Source organism: Sprattus sprattus, assembly GCF_963457725.1.
Source record: "Sprattus sprattus genome assembly, chromosome: 14".
NCBI lineage: Eukaryota > Metazoa > Chordata > Actinopteri > Clupeiformes > Clupeidae > Sprattus > Sprattus sprattus.
This window is the reverse complement of record NC_137912.1, coordinates 28,626,885-28,650,201: the sequence shown is the minus strand read 5'-3', so window position 1 is coordinate 28,650,201 and position 23,317 is coordinate 28,626,885. Positions and strand designations below refer to the sequence as shown.

At 40.3% G+C, this 23,317-nt stretch overlaps 1 protein-coding gene across 1 annotated transcript in view; it reads left to right on the top strand.

Moving 5' to 3' along the window:
• unc80 (unc-80 homolog (C. elegans)) overlaps positions 1–23,317 on the top strand; it is a gene marked incomplete at both ends in the record, with an annotated part of 119,759 nt that overhangs the window by 38,279 nt on the left and 58,163 nt on the right. The window contains 17 exons of the mRNA XM_080851750.1: positions 481–689; positions 3,336–3,380; positions 5,397–5,503; positions 6,981–7,128; positions 7,359–7,531; positions 7,736–7,948; positions 9,962–10,097; positions 10,415–10,548; positions 10,840–11,017; positions 11,996–12,199; positions 15,358–15,455; positions 15,926–16,123; positions 16,357–16,464; positions 17,699–17,837; positions 19,823–20,004; positions 20,255–20,386; positions 20,508–20,694. Of these exons, the coding sequence (XP_080707876.1) occupies positions 481–689; positions 3,336–3,380; positions 5,397–5,503; positions 6,981–7,128; positions 7,359–7,531; positions 7,736–7,948; positions 9,962–10,097; positions 10,415–10,548; positions 10,840–11,017; positions 11,996–12,199; positions 15,358–15,455; positions 15,926–16,123; positions 16,357–16,464; positions 17,699–17,837; positions 19,823–20,004; positions 20,255–20,386; positions 20,508–20,694 (2,591 nt within the window). The remainder of the gene's footprint in view (positions 1–480; positions 690–3,335; positions 3,381–5,396; positions 5,504–6,980; positions 7,129–7,358; positions 7,532–7,735; positions 7,949–9,961; positions 10,098–10,414; positions 10,549–10,839; positions 11,018–11,995; positions 12,200–15,357; positions 15,456–15,925; positions 16,124–16,356; positions 16,465–17,698; positions 17,838–19,822; positions 20,005–20,254; positions 20,387–20,507; positions 20,695–23,317) is intronic.

Sequence of the window (23,317 nt, the reverse complement as noted above, 5' to 3'; positions counted from 1 at the left end):
CATATAAAGATTTCTTTTGGCAACTGGAGATTGACTTAAAATGTCACGGATAGTGCAATGTTGGCATCCTACACTCGGGCACACAAGTACCACACAGACAGACTCATCCTACACTGGGCACACGAGTGCCACACACAGACCCATCCTACACTCGGGCACAAAAGTGCTCACAGACAGACCCATCCTACACTGGGCACACAAGACCCAGGTTTGAGTCGGGCCTGAGGTCATTCCCCAGCATCCCATCCCTCACTCACTCATCTGCAGGCACACCTTCATCGTCCTGGCTAATAAAGGCTTGAAAAATAAATAAATAAATAGTTTCCATTATACAGAGACATTGCATAACCTTTTTAATTTTCTCCCAGTAAGTATCTTACTGAACAGTAATGTAGAATTGATGAATAGTCTAATTGAAGTGTGTGTGTGTGTGTGTGTGTGTGTAATTTGTTGGGTGCTTATAATGCATTTGTGGTTTAGTGAGGAGCAGATTCCAGGTGCTTTACTGGGGAAGAAGGATTTCTGGAGGAAAATGTTTAAGTCCCAGAGTGCAGCAAGTGACACGAGCAGCCAATCAGAGCAGGACACGTCAGACTGCACTACTGCTCACAGTGGTACCACCAGTGAGCGGCGCTCACGTTCAAGATCACGACGCATCTCTCTGCGCAAAAAACTCAAGCTACCCATTGGTATGTCACATTGCTATGGTATATTTTTTTAGGAAATCTGAACACAACAAAAACACACTGTTAAGTATGGGGCAGATTTACAAAGACATGCAGTATTATTGGACAAACTTGCAGGAAGGTGAGTCTGTCAAGGTGGCTTATTTATCAACTAACCTCTTGCAGATGATCTAAATCTCAATTTCATTAATTTGAATAATGCTAGTGCTATGTATAGTACTGTTTCAATACTTTATGGTGTAAAAGACATTGAAGAACTACAGCTAGTGCACAGATGCCACAGTATGCTGCAGAAAAGGAGAAAGATAAGCATGTTGCTTAATTTTCCTGGGACATCATGAATTAAGACATTTATAGACCAACTGTTTCTACACCCTCTCATTATAGGTGCAATAGTTCCATTGTGATCCTTTCAATTCCAACAGTTGTTGCAAAGTGTTAGTAAATCTGCCCTATGAAAGTAACATGCTCTATTTATCACTAATGCATGTTCTGATGAATCATATACATTCACATCGGTCATTTATTTCAGCAAGGAAAGGATCCCTGAATAGTTAGATTTATAAGCTCTAACACATTGGTAATTCTGGAAATATTTCAAAACTAAAAGAATGATTACTAAAAAGGCATCCTGAAAAGGTTAATGCACTAAGACAGCTTCATTCAAATAGAAGTGACCTGGGGGGGGGGGGGGGATTAAGGTGATGAAAGTAGTTTTTATATTTTATAATTAGTTAGTGTTAGATTTTTGGCATAATCTGCTATTGTTGTTTTGTGCATTATGCATACATGTGTGTTATTGTCGTTTTCATGTTCGTGTGATATTGATATTTGCATAGTGGCTTTGGATGCCAAATACCGTAACTATAATGTTAAATATTTATAAATGTACACTACTATTCAAAAGTTTGGAAACATCCATACAATCACAAACTGTGTGATTTACTAGGAATGCTTTGTACCGAGTAAAAACAATCTTTAACAAGGAAAACTATGGAGCCAGTTTACCATAACTCACCACGCCATATCCTGTGGTTGGCACAAGGCCGGAGCCAGTTTACCATAACTCACCACGCCATATCCTGTGGGTGGCATTATCTAGGCTGGAGCTAGTTTAGCATAACTCACCACGCTATACAGTATCTTGTGGATGGCACAAGGCAGGAGCTAGTTTTCCATAACTCACCATGCCAAATCCACCACGACAGTCCCGCACTTCTTTTTCTTTGCTTTCTATGTCGTTTTCTATTTTTTGAAATAAATAAGCAGTATTTATTGTTACACCAGGTTTTATTGCTCTTAGCTTGATTGTTCTCTCCCTTGTACGTCGCTTTGGACAAAAACGTCTGCTAAATGTAAATGTAAATGTAATATCCTGTGGATGGCATTATCTAGGCCGGAGCCAGTTTACCATTACTCACCACGCCATATCCTGTGGATGGCAATATCTAGGCTGGAGCTAGTTAACCATACCTCACCACACCATATCCTGTGGATGGCACTATCTAGGCTGGAGCCAGTTAACCAAACCTCACCATGCCATATCCTGTGGATGGCATTATCTAGGCTGGCGCCAGTTTACCATAACTCACCACGCCATATCCTGTGGATGGCTCTATCTAGGCTGGAGCCAGTTTAATCCTACAAGATAGTAATCCAAAGCAATTATGTAAGACCTAGGGAAGAAGCAGTCAAGCTGTCATTTTTTTTTTTTTTTAATAATGTTATAATTGTTGCAAAAGTGGGATTCTTATATTAAAGCAAATCTATAAGCACAATAATTCATACAGAAATCATTATTTCTAATTTGGGCAAATTCTTTATTTAATGGATAATATAACATTTCCCTTAAAAAGGTGTCATTGTCTGGGTGATTCCAAACTTTTAAATATTAGTGTATATGAAATGAACTGTGATGTATAGTATACGCAATCATTGACTGAATGTACCTTGTGATGATATGAACCTGGCCTTCTTTAAGGAAACACGTTTCATTTTACAAACTATAGCTGAACTTAGAATAGCTTAACAGTGGAATTAATATATTTGTGCTTTAGCTCATCATTAACTCATCCAAGATTGAGAAGTTATCATGGTTGTACACATACTTCTCTGTGTAGACAAGCCTTTTAACCAGGCATCTCCATTTACCAACCTTAGAAATGTTTTTTTTTTGTCGTGAACATGGCAAGTGGATGGAGGAATGTCTCAGAGAACAGTCTGACCCTTACTGATCAGGTGTCCTTTTAATTAAACTGAAGGAATTAAATTTGTTCTTTTTATTGTTTAAACCCTTATTTAGTACTTAGATCCGTGGTTACCAGTTTATGCACACTTTTGTGCGATTAACTGAATACTGTACACTGAATGAAGTGAACTACCTTGTAATGGTTATGTAAGAGATAAACTGTTAGTCAAAGTCAAATGCCAAATGTGACTCATTTGATTTTATGTACTGGATTTTAAAAACATGTATATCTCATGTCTTGAAATATGATATTTGGAAAATGTCTAAATGGAAAAACATGTACAAAGTATTTACTGGTAAATCCATAAATAATCCTGATGGTGTATGCATACAGTGGACAAGATTCAGCTCATCCATCTCTTCTTCTATCTTCCTCTCTCTTGTGTTCCTCTCATCATCAGCATGCCGTCGGACTATCCGCCTACCACTCACACTATCTGTATTACGTATGTGTACTGTCTTTGTGGCTGAAGATGAAGTGTTAGCTTGATGTGTCTCTCCTTTGGGGTGTTTTGATTCTTTGTGTGTATCATATGGAGGTCTTGCAGCGAAACAACTGAACACCTGTGCAAGAGGAATTTGTAGCTGTAGAAAATACTCACACGTGTATCAGTACATTTGAAGGTACAGAGAAAAACACAGAAGAGTTGAAAACTTGTAGAATGGTTTTTCTCTCCCACAAACACAACACAACAGTTTCTCAACACCTTCTCAGATTCGTCATTGCAGGGGGAAAACATCACAAATTAAGAAAATCATACACTCACAGTTGCGAAACACAGTTATGGTGTTACAATGTTAATTGTTATCATTCTTTGGCATCGCTGCGTATCGCATTGTATGCATTTTGTATGCAGCCGAAAAAAGGGTTCTCTGAGTCAGGAAACATCTTTGAAAGACTTTCTTCAGTGTTGTTTCTCACATTTGAAGCTGAACATGTCATTTCACTGAGATATGTGGTGCAGAAGAGAGAGAGAGAGAGAGAGAGAGAGAGAGCTGAACATGTCATTTCACTGAGATATGTGGTGCAGAAGAGAGAGAGAGAGAGAGTGAGCTGAACATGTCATTTCACTGAGATATGTGGTGCAGAAGAGAGAGAGAGAGAGAGCTGAACATGTCATTTCACTGAGATATGTGGTGCAGAAGAGAGAGAGAGAGAGAGTGAGCTGAACATGTCATTTCACTGAGATATGTGGTGCAGAAGAGAGAGAGAGAGAGAGCTGAACATGTCATTTCACTGAGATATGTGGTGCATAAGAGAGAGAGAGAGAGAGCTGAACATGTCATTTCACTGAGATATGTGGTGCAGAAGAGAGAGAGAGAGAGAGAGCTGAACATGTAATTTCACTGAGATATGTGGTGTAGAAGAGAGAGAGAGAGAGAGAGAGAGAGAGAGCTGAACATGTCATTTCACTGAGATATGTGGTGCATAAGAGAGAGAGAGAGAGAGAGAGAGAGAGAGCTGAACATGTCATTTCACTGAGATATGTGGTGCAGAAGAGAGAGAGAGAGAGAGAGAGAGAGAGCTGAACATGTCATTTCACTGAGATATGTGGTGCAGAAGAGAGAGAGAGAGAGAGAGCTGAACATGTCATTTCACTGAGATATGTGGTGCAGAAGAGAGAGAGAGAGAGAGAGCTGAACATGTCATTTCACTGAGATATCTGGTGCAGAAGAGAGAGAGAGAGAGAGAGAGAGAGAGAGCTGAACATGTCATTTCACTGAGATATGTGGTGTAGAAGAGAGAGAGAGAGAGAGAGCTGAACATGTCATTTCACTGAGATATGTGGTGTAGAAGAGAGAGAGAGAGAGAGCTGAACATGTCATTTCACTGAGATATGTGGTGCATAAGAGAGAGAGAGAGAGAGAGAGAGAGAGAGAGAGCGAGAGAAAGAGAGCTGAACATGTCATTTTACTGAGATATGTGGTGCAGAAGAGAGAGAGAGAGAGAGAGTGAAAAAACAGCATTTGGACTCATAGATTCAAGCAGTTGTAGTTAAAGACTTGTGTAGGTGCTAGAAAAAATATACACGGAAAAGGTTGTGGGAAAATATTTTACAAGTGTGCAAATTTCATTGCATGAACTCACATATGATTTGTGGATGTGCACATTTTGTGTGTGAAGTTTGCAACTTCTAAAGTGCTTTTCTCTGTGATCTCAAATGTACTGATACACATGTGAATACTGCACATGCCGCTGTCACAGGAGCTCAGTAGTTTTTCTCCAATAAGGCCTTCATAGTGTCCTCTCTTTCCAACACCCTTTATGTGGCATTCCTTGTGTTTCTGAAGCTGAGTCATCTTACCATTCAACTTATTCTCACCTAGTTTTATGCATGTCTGTGTGCTGTCTACTCCTCTGTTTTGTGTCTATATAAATGTGTATCTAAGTCTCTCAATTTTTATTCTCACTCCCTTTGCCAATCTTACTTTTTATTTACATTTTGTGGCATTTCCTTTAGGTAACTGGCTGAAACGCTCGTCCCTGTCTGGTTTAACGGATGGTGTAGAGGACCTATTAGACATCAGCTCAGTCGATCGTCTCTCTTTCATTCGTCAGAGTTCAAAGGTTTGTGTGTTTGAGTTTGTCTTTGACAGGTCCCTGACTATTTTAGAAATACCCTTGAATTTGAAAAAGTGTGTGTGAATGCGAGAGGCCTCCATGACGTACTTGACTTTTTATATATGTTTTATCTATGTTTTATACAATGTTCTACTCATGATTGTACAGTTAGTGCACAATCTGTGGCTTTACTCGGTTTAGATCATCACTGTTGGAGATGTAGATTTTGATGTGATTGAAGAATATGCACCTATTTTAGGCAACTATTTGATTGCTCTTATCAGTCTAAGGAGCTTGTTATATGTCAGCACTGCTACAGACAGTCAATGCCAATTTGTCTATGAGTGTACAATTCAAAGCTGCTGTGTGTAGGATTAAGTATCAAGCAATGAGGTTGCAGATTGTAGCCACCTGAATGTCCCTCCCTAACCTTGCCTTTCCAAACGTGGAAGTGAATGTACGTTGTCCACTTTGTAGCTAATTCCAAAATGATGTCACTGTCTAAAGCCGCTTTGAGTAGCTATAATATGTCAAGTGAAGAGGTCACTTTAGAGAGATATTGTGAATTTTTATTGTATTTAGTTATTTAGTCAGAAGAACTAGCTTCCATGGATGTAAATTGTGGAATTTGGCTATATTATTGTTGGCTTACATGAGCTCCAAAGCTTTTTGTTGGACGTTCTGGCAGGAAAACGGGCTGTGTGTGTGTGTGTGTGTGTGTGTGTGTGTGTGTGTGTGTGTGTGTGTGTGTGTGTGTGTGTGTGTGTGTGTGTGTGTGTGTGTGTGTGTTAGTGTAAAAGCTCCACTATGAACACCAGTATGCAAAAGGATATCCTCAAGTGGGAGGAGATGGTGGATAGGAGAGGACCTAAAACCAAGCTCTTGGGAATACCCTGGATAACTAATAAACTACAGGTTATTGGTAGGAATATGGGCTCAACTGTTGACTGGAACATTGGAGGAGAAGCCCATGAGAAATGCTGACAGGCTACACTGATGAGGAGGACCAGGACAGCATGTCTTCATTGACAAAACTATGAATTCACCATTGTGTCAGGATATTCTGTTGCAATTGAACATGAGTTGAAGCACACAAGAAGGTGGGTCTTTCAGAATGACCCAGAAAGACTGTAAACATATCAATCAGACAACCAAAGAATGGTTCAGAGGGAACTTTAGTCTGAATTTAAGGCTGAACCTTAATCATAATCCAATAGAAATGTAGTGTCAGGAAGCAAGATATCCAATAACTTTGACCGAGATGAAGTACTGCTCTATAGAGGAATGGGCCCAAAGTCCTCCTTACTGGTGTGCAGGACTGATCAACAGCTACCAGAAACATACTGTATGTTTGAAGTTGTTAAAAGGCTTATATTGGAACGAGGGCTTCACTCTGCGATCTGCTACACTCTGCGAGGCTTTAATGAGGCTATCATTTTAACGAAGCGAACACAAACCCATAGAACTCTTGTTGTTCATGCAGGTGAAGTTCACAAGTGCAGTGAAACTGTCCGAGGCGGGTGGAATGGAGTTTGGCCATGACGAAGAGGAGACCTTCTTCAAGCGACTCGGGAAATGGAGATCAGGACGGCGGAACCCCTCCAAGGTCCACCATACGGAAGACAAGGATGGTAGACCCTCCCTTTCTTTTTCAGTCTATCTGTCTGTCTGTATGTACTGTATGTCTTTCTGTGTTGATCGATTTGAATGTCTTTTTTCCATTTTGTTTCCATTATTCCTTTGTTAGCACAAATGATATGATGTTACAATGGTGCAGAATTTTATGTATCATTTTAATTGATATTTGAACCCCCCCTCCTCACACCCCCGGTCACGTGTCTGTGTCTGGTCTCTTATTTAGGATGCCATAGTTTCCAGGAGCGGCTGGTAGCCAGTCAGGAGGCACTGAAGAACCGGAATGTAGTAAACCTTGGTGCAATTCGACAAGGAATGAAACGATTCCAGTTTCTCCTCAACTGCTGTGAGCCCGGTACCATTCCAGATGCTTCCATACTGGCTGCTGCTCTTGATCTGGTTAGTTTAACTCTGTGTGCACTGATGGAGTAAAAACCCCTATTAAATATAGCCTCCCATAGTTTTTCTGTTATTATTTGTTATTATTCTGTGTCTTTGCCTGCTCCTTGAACCAAATGGTTTCTATTTCTGTCTTTTTGTCTTTTCATAAAAGATATTTTTCATTGTACTTTCGTCTTTCTTACCTTTTTCTTTCTTCATCAGGAAGCTCCAGTTGTGGCCAGAGCTTCACTCTTTGTGGAGTGTGCACGGTTTGTGCATCGCTGTAACCGTGGTAACTGGCCTGAGTGGATGAAGGGCCACCATGTTAACATAACCAAGCGAGGTTTGTCACGTGGACGATCGCCAGTTGTTGGAAACAAAAGGAATCAAAAGCTTCAGTGGAACGCTGCCAAACACTTCTGCCAGTGGGGCGATGTGAGTTCCAAACACACACATGTACACAACTCATGTTTCACACACTCATGTACACAACTCATGTTACACACACACACATGTACACACTATTTACATGTTACAAACACACACATGTACACAACTCATGTTGCAAACACACACATGTACACAACGCATGTTACACACACTCATGTACACAACTCATATTACACACACTCATGTACACACTATTTACATGTTACAAACACACAGATGTACATAACTCATTACATACCAGGCATGATTTGAGTCTCATCTGTGGTGGCAATTTATATCAGTAAATTTCTTGCATACAATCTATCCATACAACCAAGCCACATCCGTTCCAAGAAAACAGCTTTAATTGTATCATTCAGCTAATGAAAGAAAACAGCTCTTAATAATACTATTCAGCTCATGAAAGAAAACTGCTCTTAATAATATCATTCAGCTAATGACACGAAATATGCATTCCCATCTGCAGTGTTATGTGAATTAAAATGGACGCTCTCCTAATCAAGGGAGGAGTTATGGACAGCTGTGTGATCCAAACGTAAGGTTGACAGGGACTTAAACGGAAACACATGATACAATTGCAACAAATGAGAATGTATGCAACAATAAGAAATATTTTTGTTAACCTTAGTTGCATTATACTTAATATTTGATTCAGGAGATTTTATACAAATATAAAGCATTTAAACTCACAATTTCCTGTGTGCATTAAAAGGCTGGATGGAAATCCCCCAAAAGTTTGGAATTTTAGGTTTTGTCGGTTGTTTCTCTGTTGTAACAATGCTAATTGGCATTGTATTTTGTATCGTTGGAAAGCCTGTTTATTCTCTCTTTATAATGATGTCCAACTTGTAAGGATCATACATTCAGCACAGCTGATTATGTGGATAGCGCCCAGCCAATGCTAAACAGTGTATTTCCCTGTTGTTATTCGCTCTTGTTTTGCGCTTTCTTAGATCCAAAACATCTCTAATAAAACATATATTATTATAAATTGACCCAGGTGCTTCTATTAACCGCACTGTATATAAACCGAATTCAAATATTTTATGTAATTTTATAAAACAAACCAGTGTATTAACTGCAGTTTATTTAACATTACGTCATGCTTTGTAGTTATGATGCAAGTTCTACTAGCTATTTCAAAGTTGTATGAAGTAGGAATGGTGATAGGTGAAAACGTGGTGGATTTCTCACGTCCGAGGCTCCCTGTCTTGCAAGGATGGCAGTTTTGCACAACGTCGGAAGAAGCACAGTTCCCGTCTTATCTCCTCTGGGCTAAACATGCTCTTGTTCACATGCAGACTAAGTGGCACCTAATATTCTAGTTACACACACACAGAGAAAAGCCATGCTCCTGCTTTCATAAGCACACCTTACACTTCCTCCCCACACGGACACACACACATAAATCCCCCATTCCCACTCACAATGAAAACCAGCAATGTCCCATGAACGATAATCTTCTGTCATGCCTGCAGTGAGAAATACAACCATTCAATTAACATGTTCGAAAAGGGCGTGTTCCTCTCCCCCTCATGCGCTAACATTACATTGATATCAGAGTAAGCCCTTGCTTTGTTTATGTCCCTTTGTTTGCTTTGTTTATGTGAAGCCATTTGTGGTTGTGATCACTTTTGAACCCAAAACTGCTTTTTATTTGTGAGCTGATTTTGAGAAATTAAACTTGTCAGCTAATGTGTTTCCTGGTTGCTATATTCACGAGTGCATATTGACACACATATTTACATGATATCAACACACGCTAGCAGCTGGCAACTGTTAAGATGGTTCTCTCCATTACCTTCCTGTATTTTCTCTCCCTCTTTATCAGTCTATTCATGTATCCTGTCCTCATCTCCTCTTTCTCAAACTCTCCCTCCATGTATCCACATCCTATTATCTCTGAAGTGTTTACTCTTCAGATCTAGTTGTATTTTGATGTTATTAAAGTATTTTGACATTTTGATGTTTGTGAATATGCTTGTGTGCAATTCTCAGGCTATCGGGACACGTTTAAGTGAATTGTGTCACTCAGACAGTGAGAGTCCAGCAAATATTCTAGGATTTATCTTTGATGAGGAGACCAAGCGGAAGATGAGGAAGGAGGATGAGGATGAGGATTTCTTAGACGACAGTAGGTTTACCCAGAACAAGCATTAAGCCTGAACAAGAGTTTCACCATTTTGCCTTTTGAAATATGAATCATATACCTGCCTAAGTCCCTGGTAGAATGTATTTGATTCATTATTACGTTATAGAGCACCATAAGTCTGAAGTCACAACACAGCAAATAAGGTCTAAACCCCCCAAGGACTTATCACATGTCTACAGTAAAAAGGAAAAATTCATTTGAATGAAACCTTGTGTGGATCCTCAGCTCAACAGAGAATTAGGAAAATGATTTTCACATGCAATGGATTTACTCATACATGCATATTTATTTGATTGTAGACACAGTGAATCCTACCAAATGCGGGTGCCCATTTGCTCTGAAGATGGCAGCATGCCAGTTGCTGCTGGAGATCACCACCTTCCTCCGAGAGACGTTCCCTTGCCTCCCCCGCCCACGTGCTGAACCCCTGGTGGTCAGTATCCATAATGTGCTGTAAACAGATTACTACACACACAAAAAATAAGAAAAATAATACAGACTCAAAATACTGGTACAGTCAAGTCCCTGTAAATGACTGCTCATTAGGAATTGCCTTTGATACAATCTGAAGATTATTATGAAGTATTAAGGCAACCCACACAAAGTTGCCCAACATTGTTTTACCTGTCAAATATGACTTGATTCATTAAGAGGAATGACTTGAAGCTCTGTTTATGTATTGTGCTTATCAGGTTTTTTGGTGCTTTTATTTGCTCTTTTGAAGGACCTTGACAGTTGTCGTCTGCGTTTGGACCCTGAGTTAGGGCGTCATCGATATGAGCGCAAGATTAGTTTTGCTGGTATCCTGGATGATGAGGATGGACATGATTCCCTGAACAGCAGCAGCCACACACTCAAATCTGACACTGCTTATGAAGACAAAAAAAATCAAGAGCCCATGGGTGAGTCCCAAAAAGGGATGGAAGATTTAATTCATGGATGTGGTGTATATATTTTCTGTTTTGTTTTATTTATATTAACTGTCATCGAAGTAAAACACATTCCATTTTAAAACCGGGTTGTCTTCAAGTGCAGAAACTCTTTGATGAAACACTTTTACAGGCTGACAGAATGATTTAGCATGGTGACACCAATTCAGTTAACAAAGGACATCTTTACCTGAAAATTGATTGAGGTGGTCCCAGTACTGTACTGTAAATTACTGCTGCTAGCATAGATGGAACAAATATTTTTGTTTTAAAATGGGAATTAACTTTACTTTTGAATAATTGCAAGGAAGCATATTTCTAAATATTTTGAATTACAGGTCCTATTTTGATATATACTTTTTTTTAACACGGGACACTTTGCTCATATTAACAAAGGGTGACGATATTACTGGAAGCCACTGTATGCAGGGCTCCATGTGCAACACATCTACAGATGACACTTTGCTCCCATTTCTGCCTCAGTGATATTTCAGTTTGGATGTGGAACCATAACCTTCAGCTCAATCTATCCAAAACTGAACTCCTGGTATTCCCCGCCAATCCAGCCACACAATGTTAACATCCAACGTCCATGGTTCATCATCATAATCCCTGCAGGCCCTGGTTATTCTAGACTAGCATGCTTGCCTGCATGTGTGGTTAGACCATTGCAGATGATCCAGAATGTAGCGGCACATTTGCCAAAGGGACATGTGTAACCCCTCTGTTAGTGACCCTAAACCGGCTCCCTGTAGTTGCTAGAACTACAACTACAAGTTTAAAACTCCTACTCACATCTGAAGGAGAGCCATTGGTTTGGCAGCAACCTATTTAAATGCACTCAACCACTGTGCTCCTCCAATGGTTTGATATGGTTACACATTGTGTTCCATTAAAAGTACTATTGTATACCATAATACTTATACTCTGATTTCTGTCTCCCCTCTTAAGCTCCTATCAGAAAGATTCGAATTGGAGGATCCCGTTTGCTGCAGATTAAAGGAGCCCGGAGTTTTCGAATCAAAAAGGGGGGCTCTCTCTCTTCCATCAAACGTGCAGGGAGTCTTAAGAGCACTAAGATGTCCCGACAGGATTCGGAGTCTGAAAATGAGGAAGGACTTCTGTCTCAGAGCAGAGACACAGTCACTGACATAGGTAAAAACCCATCTTGCACTGTTATTTAACATTATGCTGTATGACTTTGAAGGTATATGCACCGGAGATAAAAGAAAAATATTTTGATGAACTGAAAAATTTGATGCGAAATATATGGGCATATGGTCTGTTCTCCAGAAAAACATATTTTAAACATTAAGGGCCTGATTTACTAACATTGCGACCGCAGCTTAATCTGCAGTCGCACATTAACGCACTGTGTTTTTTGCGCCTTTTCCGTGGTATTTATCAAACCAGATCCGCGCTGGCCACTCTGTGCTTACTCCGCCCTGTAAAGGGCCTGATATATTAACATTGCGACCACAGCTTAATCTGCGCCTTTGCCAGGCGCACATTAACGCACTGTGTTCCCCCCGCATTTTCCGTGATATTTATCAAACCAGATTCGGCTGGGCAATCATTATTAAGCGCACCGTTAAAAGACGGGAGAAATCGCCTGCAAGTTACTGGCACCATGGAGATTCGAGGAAGAAAAAACTGTGGTTCAGCGAAGAGGAGATAGATATATTGGTTCACGTTTGCTCAATCACTGAACCTGATTCAATGGGTTATATTGTTGTTCTGCCCGCCATCACCTACAGCGAGTATAAATAATATGCTATTGGTGGCATTAATGCATAAACTGTCTATTATAACAATAAAGATGTGTACATGGCGAGATTAATACGTTCTACAAGGGACATGGGTTCACTACAATATATCCCCACTGAAACAAATACATTTACCAAGTAGCCAGGCCTCTCCAAAATCACCGTTGCTCAATCATGGATAGATGGCACTATTCCGGAAGATAAAACTGTCATGGACAGACCACTACCACGTAAGTAATGGTCATGTTGGCATCACATATGACCTGGACATTCATTGAATATGTCTGCTTTCTGTTTCGGTAAATTTGTTCGTGGATTGAAGGTGGGACTGTTTGTATGTGGTGCGATCAATGGCTCCAATTACGTTCGGAAAGTTTAATTTCAGCTATCGTAGTGGGGAAATGTATATTGACCAGTGCGTCGATGCGTCGAGTACCTGGGTGAATATTTGGCTAAGTGAAGGCTGAGATATACCAACTGCAGATGCTATAACTGTTTGAAATTATCCGGAGGCCAATATTTGCAAATGTTGCCAGGAGTTTAACAACTGATGGAATGGAATGTGATTGCAGGATGGAGGGTTCGATGTCGTCTCTGATCTGGTTCAGTAATTGAAGTATTGCGTGGCTGGTTAACCTGTACCGTCTAATGATTTGTGGTTCGCTTAACTGAAAAATTGTTACACGAGTTGTAAAAAAAAATGTTGTGCGCTGTCTCTGTCTATGTCTTCGCCTTGCTCTTATAACTGCTGCCATAACGTTTTCAGACTCAATGGAAATGCGCTTCCTGGTTAAGACGTGCTTTTATGAGGCGGAGAATTATCCCGCAAATTAGAGACGTGCGCTCGCCAGGCAGTTTTAGTAAATACCACGCAATACATCATTAGGCGCACTTACCTTCTCTCCTCCCATTAAATTGCGCTTCACGCCCACGTTCCACCCACGTTTCCGTGCCCTCCCACGTTCACACCCCCAAAGCGTTAATATGCGCCTCTACTCAAATGCGGTCCCTTAGTAAATACCGTTTTATGTTAACGACCGCTATTTTACGCCTGAAATGAGCGCAATCCTGTTAGTTAATCAGGCCCTAAGTGTTTTATGTAACCAGGAATAAGTCTGCTTGGTGGATCTGGCCCAATTGTTATGATAGATGTGATCCGGATCCATCGCAGTGTCTCTCTTCCGTCTCTAAAATCACTCGGGCTGAGGGTTATTCAGCCAGGCTGTAAAATAACTGAGGGAGCTAGAGACCGATTCCACAAGACAATGCAAAGTGTGATTGCTTAACAGGAGCAGACCCTCACCCAGCAAATGACAGACTATGCAGCCCTAATGCTAATTATTATAATTATGAGCATACAGCACACATTATGCTTTAAGAATACAGTTAGATTAAGATTACAGAACAGTATTCAAAATAAATCACTCATCTGCTGTATTTTTGAAGTAAATGAAGAAACTACCAACACTAAATACCAACTATCTGAATGTCGACTACGAAATAGTCAACTTGCTGGTCTTGTTTTCTGCGATTCAGAATTGTCATAATCCCCTTTATTGCAAGTCTTCACTATCATAGCTAATGGTTTAGTCTTTAATAGCCTATCTCGATATTTCATTTAAATGTCAAATGGTTCAGGACCGTCTATGATAACCAGCACGATCTGTCTACCTAGTCTGGCAGAGTGAGTACCAACATAACCATAACAGGTTTGGCAGTATCTATGGCAAAGTGGCTAATGTCTGCTAGCATGAGCAGTACAGTCTGAATGGTTTAGATCTGAACTGAGGTCCTTTGTCAGACTTGCATGTGACTGGCGGTCCATGACTGCTGAATATTGACTCCAGACTGTCTAGAACCCTTCTGATGTGGTGGTGGCCATGACGTCATATTCATAGTACCGGCTCCTACCACTAAAATGGTCTGATTGACAGGAGAGGCCCCAGTAGGTTAAAAGTGTGAGAGTAATGCTGTACTTCAAGTTAGCACAGTGACCTCGGCACAGCACGGTGCCGGAGGCACGTCTTCGTTTGCGAGGAAAAGTCTTTTTACATTACGGAAATGTAGAGTTCTTATAATGTAGAATGAACATATAAACAATATCATAGGTGTAAGGGGAGGAGGTGGGTGTGTCTGGAGGTCAAAGGGTAGGTCTGGCTTTGACCAAGGGCTTAAGCCAGGTAAGGCCATATAAATACTAATATGTTTGGCTTCAACCATCTGGTCGTGGCTGTAGACGAAGTCCAACAATTAGATTTTAGTAGCTCTGGCTCCATGCCAGGAGCCAAGCTTGAGTGGGGGTCTTATTGAGATGTAGTATGGTGTGTGAAGTTATGGTCTGATATCTGAAATTCACCCAAACCTAACAACAGCAACATCTGGCCAGGGTCCGTCTGGTAGCTGTGTGGGTCTCAGCGGCTCAGGTGGATCAGGTCTGGCTACTATCTGGCATCCGTGGCAGGCTTTTGACTGCATTTACTGTTTTGATCATGTTAAATGAACACTCACTACATCTGTGTCTTATCCTGTACCGGTGTGTACTGATAGGAAGCCCATGCAGCACAAGTGAGCCAAGTATTGAACCAGAAGGCCAGAGCTCAGGTGGAGGGGAGGAGAACTATCACCGCAACATGTCTTGGCTACACGTAAGTTATTAGAGTAGGGAGTTGCCCAAAATGTCCATATCATTTTGATATTTTTAAAGAAAGATAACAGGAAATGTTATTTTGTCTTGTATCCTCCTATGTAACACCTTAAGACATCTGCAATGTCTCCCACGATACATGTAAAAAATTTAACAATTCAATACAACCCATCATAATAATAATAATCTTTTCATGTGAGGCTAATATAAAACGTATGCAAGAAATGTATCAAATGATTGCTGGATTTGCCATCCGTCTCATACAGGGGGTTCAAATGCCATTTCCAGGTCTTCATTTATCAATTAATTCAGTTCAAGGTTTCACAAAGAGATGTAATTTGTCATTTCTAATGACATGTATTATTGTTATGGTACTCTTATTTTGATAATGTTATGTTGTGTGAATAGCTGCAGTTTTCGCTTGAATTGACTAGCCTCAATTTAAGTCATCCATTATTCTTCTCTACATAGGTGATGATTCTGCTGTGTAATCAGCAGAGTTTCATCTGCACACATCAGGACTTCTGTCATCCTCGCTGCTACCAGCACCATAGCCGCTCATGTGCTCGCCTGGTCAGAGCCATTAAGCTGTTGTATGGTGAGACGGTGGATGGCATGAGAGATGCCTCTGCAGTGAACATTGGGATACGGACAAAGAAGAACAAAGAGGTTTCATACAGTATATTATATGATATATTATATCATATTATATTATGTCATATTATATCGCTTGTCTACCATAAATCATTTAATTGGAGATGGATGCTTTGCTGGTTATCATATTGCAAAGTCTATATCTGTGAATCCAATGGATATTTGGGCGTGTGTGTGTGTGTGTGTGTGTGTGTGTGTGTCTGTGTGTGTGTGTGTGTGTGTGTGTGTGTGTGTTCATCCTTATGCAGTGCTCTGATAAGTCCTGTCTCAGGACTCCCTCCATGAAGAGACGGCCCACTGACAGTAATACAGAAGGGAAGAAGGACATAGGAATGCTCAAGTACATCAGGAATCAGGTACACAGATGGACACGCCAATACAAATTCCACCCAATGAACTCCAAAACTAACAAGATCTATTAACAATAACAACACATATATATGTTCAGATTGGAGGCGTAATATTAACGAGTAACCAATGTTACGACACAGTGGGGGATTGGTGGAATTGGCCCGTTTTACAGCCCCCTTTGCATATGCAGGATTTGCATTTGTAGGATGAGACAACAGAGTTTGAGATTCACAATATGTCAGTTCCATGTACCCAGCTCCCCTAATTAAACTGTGCCAAATGTAAAAGCAGTTTTCGATTCTAAGAGAAAAAAAAGAAAGATAGGTGGATAGGTCGATAGATTCATTGTAGTGTTGCAACCGCAACTCAAATGAATCTCAAAAACATATAAATTACAATGAGGTAGTTAAAAAAAAAACACTATTTAATCCTGATAAAATGCAAAGTGAGATTGCTCAACAGTAGCAGACCATTGCCCATCAAATGATTATTCAGCACTGATTATTCAGCCTATAATTTCAAGCATACAGCACACAATAGCTTTATGAGTAATGACAGTCTTAAGTTTTTGTGCGATAAACTAAATACTTATTCATCAAAAGGACTTTAAATATCAAAAAACTTAAGTGTTACTCACAATCTCACACTCACACACTCACAGTAAATCACTCACTCACAGGTATGCATTGCAAACTTCCCTCAAACAGAGCATGTGGTGGGTGCGCGCAATTTCACGATATGCCCATTATAGCCTTTTTAAGCATATCAAAATGAAGTGAAGAAAAGATTTTAATAAAATTGAAAATGGATACATTTTTTTAAATTATTTATTCACCTAATTGTGTTCTTTGTGGGAATTTCTGTTTTATGTATGTTTCATATATCATATTTGACTTCATATCGCCTTAAGACTACAACGATTCTCATACCAGCAGGAAACAAACTACTGTAATATCTTTAATACTCATTGAGAATTGGATGTTTAAAGTCAACAATTGTTGTTGTTATGTACCATGCCATATTTCCATGTGCAGGTTGGAAGACAATGACACTGAAATGGGCTCTGATGTATTGTATCTTCCCCTGAATAAAGTCATTAGTATGCTTCACCATTAAACTAAATATGGTAATTTTCTAGGTCATGTTTGATAGGAGTGTATAACTAGGTGTTCTAATTGGTCTGAGATGCAATTGTAGCATTCCACAACATATTTAGTCATATGATTGTTTCCGGCCTAGGTGATGAGTCTGTCTCCAGCACCTCTCTCATTGCTGATAAAAGCAGCGCCTATTCTCACAGAGGACATGTATGGAGACATCCAGCCTGCTGCATGGGAACTGCTTCTAAGTGTGGATGAACACATGGCTGCTGCCGCTGGTAAATGCACAAATATGCACACACATACACAGACAAAAGAATACAGCAATTTAGGCACAACACTTCAACAGCATGACCACTGGATCAAATTGTCTCCCCCTACTTATGATGAATGTCCATATTGAACTCCTGGACCTGGAGTTCGTCACTGGTTGCTTTTGCACATGCTGGACAAGACCACTAGTGGGTTATGGTTGGTATGTAGAATAGCCCACCAACACAAGTATTCAATCCCTTGGATGTTTTACCCTTGTATTGCTTTTATAAATCAGCCGTGGTCAATATAAGTTGGCTTTTTGGACACAAAAAAATCACAAAAAAAGTCAAAGTGAGTATTCACCCCCTTTAAATAGAGTGGCCTTATTCAACAGAGCTCCAGCCAATTGGTGCTAGAAGTCTCACAATTAGTGCAAAGGAGATCAGTGTGCAGTGAATGTGTCTCAAGTTTCAAGCTTTAGCAGCTGAGATGGGAGAGACTCTGCATACAACAACTGTTGCCCGGTTTCTTCACCAATCAAAGCTTTATGGAAGAGAATCAAAGGTGTCGTTATACTCCAATCACCTGAGACACATTCACTGCACACTGTTCCCGTTTTCACTAATTGTGAGACTTCTAGCACCTATTGGCTGGACCTCTGTTGAATTAGGTCAGTCTATTTTAAGGGGGTGATACTTATGCAATCACTTATTTTCATTACATATTTTTATCGAATTGACATAACTGTGTAGAAATCTGTTTTCACTTTGACATTAAAGAAGGCATTTACATTTACATTAAGTAATTTAGCAGACACTTTTGTCCAAATTTTGTGAATAGTTTTTGTCCAAAAAGCCAACCTATATTGACCATGACTGATTTATAAAATCAATAAAAGGGTAAAAGATCCAAGTATGTATATGAATACTAATGCAAGGCACTGTAGATAAAAAAAAAAAACAGAGATAAGAGCTTCTTGTGACATTACTACATAGGCCTTTGTGTTTTGCCAATGTGCTTTTGAGCCTTGTTTGCCATACTTAATAGAAGGCTTTTCTGTTTCTCCCCTGACAGCCATACTCTGTTAGCATAATTAAACCAGACACACATCAGCTTTATGAATATGCTCTGGCAATACTCCATTGGGGATTTTTTTCAGCCATGTTGTTCTAATGAGAATAGTCCTTGGGTTAACTTTGTAGTGCTGTTTATAATTATTGTCTTATATAGTTCTTGTTTTTTAGTATGGAGCAACTTTTGTTAAATGTGCTAAATAAAGGAGAATTTAAAAGATGTCTTAATCATCTTATCATTACTTACTATTTGTGTTTTAAACTTGATATGGGTCAACTCTTGGCTGGCATCAACACGTATTTAACATTGCTCCTGAGTGTGGCCAAGGTTTATATCAATGTGTGATGGAGATTATTTCCAAACACTGTTAATGACTTAAGAATATAATAATCAAGTGCCTTGTATTATTAATTACCTTATATGAATCATGTACGTATGAAAGCAGGAACATGGCTTTTCTGTGTGTGTGTGTGTTTAACTTAGATTATTAGGTGCCACTTAGTCTGCATATGTACAAGATTATGTTTAGACCAGAGGTGATAAGAAGGGTCAGACTGTGCTTCTTCCGACCTTGTGCAAAACTGCCATCCTTGCAATACAGGGAGCCTCGGACGATCGACCACGTGGTTATCCCTGCTGAAAATGTAACTTATGTCTATATAAACCTTGTGTGATGGGTTTATCATTGCTTCACTTTTCAGCCTTGTGCTGGGAGTGAGCCTGATTACAATTGTTGTTGTTGTTGTTTGCCTAATAAATATACTTATATACAGCTCCGGAGTCCTGAGGCAACTAGGGTGAATCTTCACCTAACAATGTGATACAAGTGTTATGCTCATTTCAAAGAATTACAGCAGCAGTTGCATTCATTTGATCTGCGATTTAAGTAACCCACTATCTTCCTTATTCTTTTCTTCTTTTCTTCATCATGCAGCTGCGATGTTCCTGCTGTGTGCAGTGAAAGTTCCTGATGCCGTGACAGAGATGATGTTGGCTGAGTTCCAGCATCAGGAGGCAGGGCAGCGCATCAGTTCTGTGTTGAAGTTCTACACGCTCTGGCGCTTCCGCTACCAGGTGTGGCCCCGGATGGAGGAGGGGGCACAGCAAATCTTTAAGGTGATTATTTTAAGTCGTAGAGGACAAGATGTCAACTTCTTTGTTATAGTTGTTAGGGGGCCTCACACGATGGCCATATCTCTGGACTTCACATACATACACATACTCTTAACCTGAACAACCCACAGCCCTCGACTTGAATAAGAGATCACACTTTATTAAATTCTCATTATGAATGCAATATCTGAGAATACCATTTCTTATTTTCCTTATGTGTGTGTGTATACATGCACATTTGTGTGTTTCACAGATTCCACCTCCTAGTATCAACTTCACTTTACCGTCTCCCATCTTGGGAATGCCGTGTGTGCCCATGTTTGATCCTCCTTGGGTGCCCCAGAACACAGGAAGTGTGCAGGATCCCATCAATGAAGATCAGTCAGTAAGTCCCACAAAGCATTACCTTTGAAAACTGTTTTGTAATATTTGTCTACCAAAATAAAACCTGGTTGAATATAAAAAGGCATCAATTGAAGATGTGTGATTTTTATGTGTGATTGTAGAAATCGTTCTCGGCACGTGCAGTTTCACGCTCTCATCAACGGGCAGAACACATTCTGAAGAATCTGCAGCAGGAGGAGGAGAGAAGGAGGCTGGGGAGAGAAGCCTCCATCATCACAGCCATCCCTATCTCTCATGAAGCCTGCTATGAGCCCACCTGCAGCCCCCCACCGGAGCAGGAGGAGGAGGGTAAACACACACACGTCCACACACACACACACACAATACAAACGCACAGATATTTGCATGGTGTTGGTACACCTGCTTGGTACATTGTGTGATTTGAATCAGTCCCTGCTGGTGCCTTGGAACATTCCTGGATAGTTTCTATGTGGAGTTCTTTGGGAAGGGGATGTTATTTGGGGAGTTCAGGGAACATTCAGGATGTTCTGGGAATGTACTGTATAGGGAAGCATTACCATAGGACGTTCCCTCTAGGTCACTACACTACGTTCCCAGAATGTTTGTTGAACCTTTAGTCAAATTTGCCTCGTAAGCCAACCAGTCTGTTGGGGATGCTGTCAGCATAATCAGACTCCATAATGACCTGCAACACCTGGATTCACCCAACACTTATGCATGCATCCTATTCGTGGACTTAAGTTCCCCATTAACTCCATCATCCCATCCAAACTCTTTAACATACCAGACCTGCCAACCTGCACGCATTTTGTGTACCAACCGCAATTATTAGTCAATTATTAGTCAAATATGCAGGTACAAAATGCCAGCTGAAACTGCGCAAAAAAGATGTCATACTATTGTAAGCATGCAACTAGTGGTGGCGGCTGCAAGGTGCTCAGTGTTGCCAGATTGTAAATGGCGTATCATATCAAAGGCTCGAAATGTTCGTTTTGGAGGATAAATATCTTACATCTGGCAACACTGGGAAGACGGTTGACCAATAACAGTTCTGTCTACAGTCAAAGCTTGCGCAAGAAGGTGGAAGGGAAGGGAGATACCCTTTCCAAAACTTGTAAGAACGTAATACGTAGTTTGTGAAAGACACAGAGAAACACAAATATCCGACGAGGCAAAATCCCAGAACGTTTTGGAATCCCTGCTGGACGCATTTTTTAAGTCTCCAAATGTCCGGGTAAAAGAGGACGTCTGGTCACTACTACGCTGCTACTTTATTATCCACCGAGGCGTAATGCATTTCTGAGGTACAATGGGAAGTGGGGGAGTAATAATCAAGCACATAAATGTGACCGTAATGTTAACATATAAAACGTTAAAATATATGTTCGGTAACTTAAGTTGATGATGCATTTCAAGGGGTATAACCTTTGTATAAAAAGTTAGCCGTAGTAGCTAGCATACGATGTGATTAGCCTGGTTACGAGACGGCTATGGGGTGAATAACTGATGAAGTAGGCAAATTTAGCTGCAGTAATGTTGACTCAAACGCCACCGAGACTCCCGGTTCTAACTTTGAATCTCTCTGTTGGGGCAAAGTGACCATTGCAAAGGTGTTTGACTACAGACTGCTAACGTAGCAAATAATTCCTACTATTGCAGCCAGTCAACCGACGAGCCTTGCAGGTTAAAAAAAAATCATGACGTCAGATGACTATTTTCAGTCTCGTAACCAAAAAAAAGACTCAAAGGGGACTCTGTCACATGGAAGGCTTCAGTAATGCTCTGCTCAAAAAGGCCAAGTCGCCAAGCTATGAAGCAAAGCAGTCAAGAGCAAGTGCCACTGGAAGTAGATAGATGGATACTTTAATAGGAGCTTTAAAATATATACTGTATTTGTATACGTATATATATATATATATATATATATATATATATATATAGTGTATATATTCTTTAGAAGTGCTAAATGATGCAAAATGTAAAGATCTCTTTTCATTTATGGAATTCTTGCCAAGAAAATATGATTGTATTGTTTTCTTCGCCGCTGATTTATTATGTTAATAACTGGATGATATGGCGGTGAGTAGGGAATTGACCGAGTGGAAAGCCCCTGCCAAACTGAAACTCCCCTGGTACTCAAAAACTTTCTTCAAGGTTGGCAGGTCTGACATACTTTTAGACATGACCACTGACCCAGCCATATGCCACTGAATTCAGAGCCTCCAGTGCAACAGGCGCAGAGGTTGAAGGTTGATTGATTATATAACTTCACACGCTCTTACCCTGAGTACAGGAGCATCTCAGGCCTCATTTAGACGGAGCCTAGAGTCACTAAGCGGGTTCATTTTTCACATGAATCGAATCTTTTAATTTCGTAAAGATGGAGCCAGGTAACGAGAGATTTGCATAAGGACGAACCCAGCCGATTGGGATGAACCAGCTGTAGTACATCCCCCCGCCTGTTGGTGGCGCTTTAGGGCTGCTACAGACAACTGAAAAAACATAGAAGAAAAGACAGGAGCACATGGATAAACGAGGACATTAGTCAAGCTCCAATTAGGAACGTTTAGCCTAGCCGCATAGCCTACATTTAATCTGCACAGTAATACCTTATGGTGGTTAATAAAATCAGTGGTCAAAGCAGACTATAGGTTATGCGAAAATGAATTCTATTTTCTATTAATAATAAATAGTTTGGAACAGCTTGAGCATGGGACACCACAATGCAAGTGGTGTGGCAGGCAGAGCGATACGCAGATCCCATTTCCCATGAGTCTTTGCTCCGACCATTTTACATTAATTCATGAACAAAAAAGCAAATTAAATCTCTGGCCAATTTATATTTGTGGTCATGAAAGTTATGTAAGGTCTGAATAGAAAGAATTAGATCAAGATAGGAGGCTAAACAAAAATCAGTAGGCTGGATTAATGAGAGTGAGTTCGAGACACA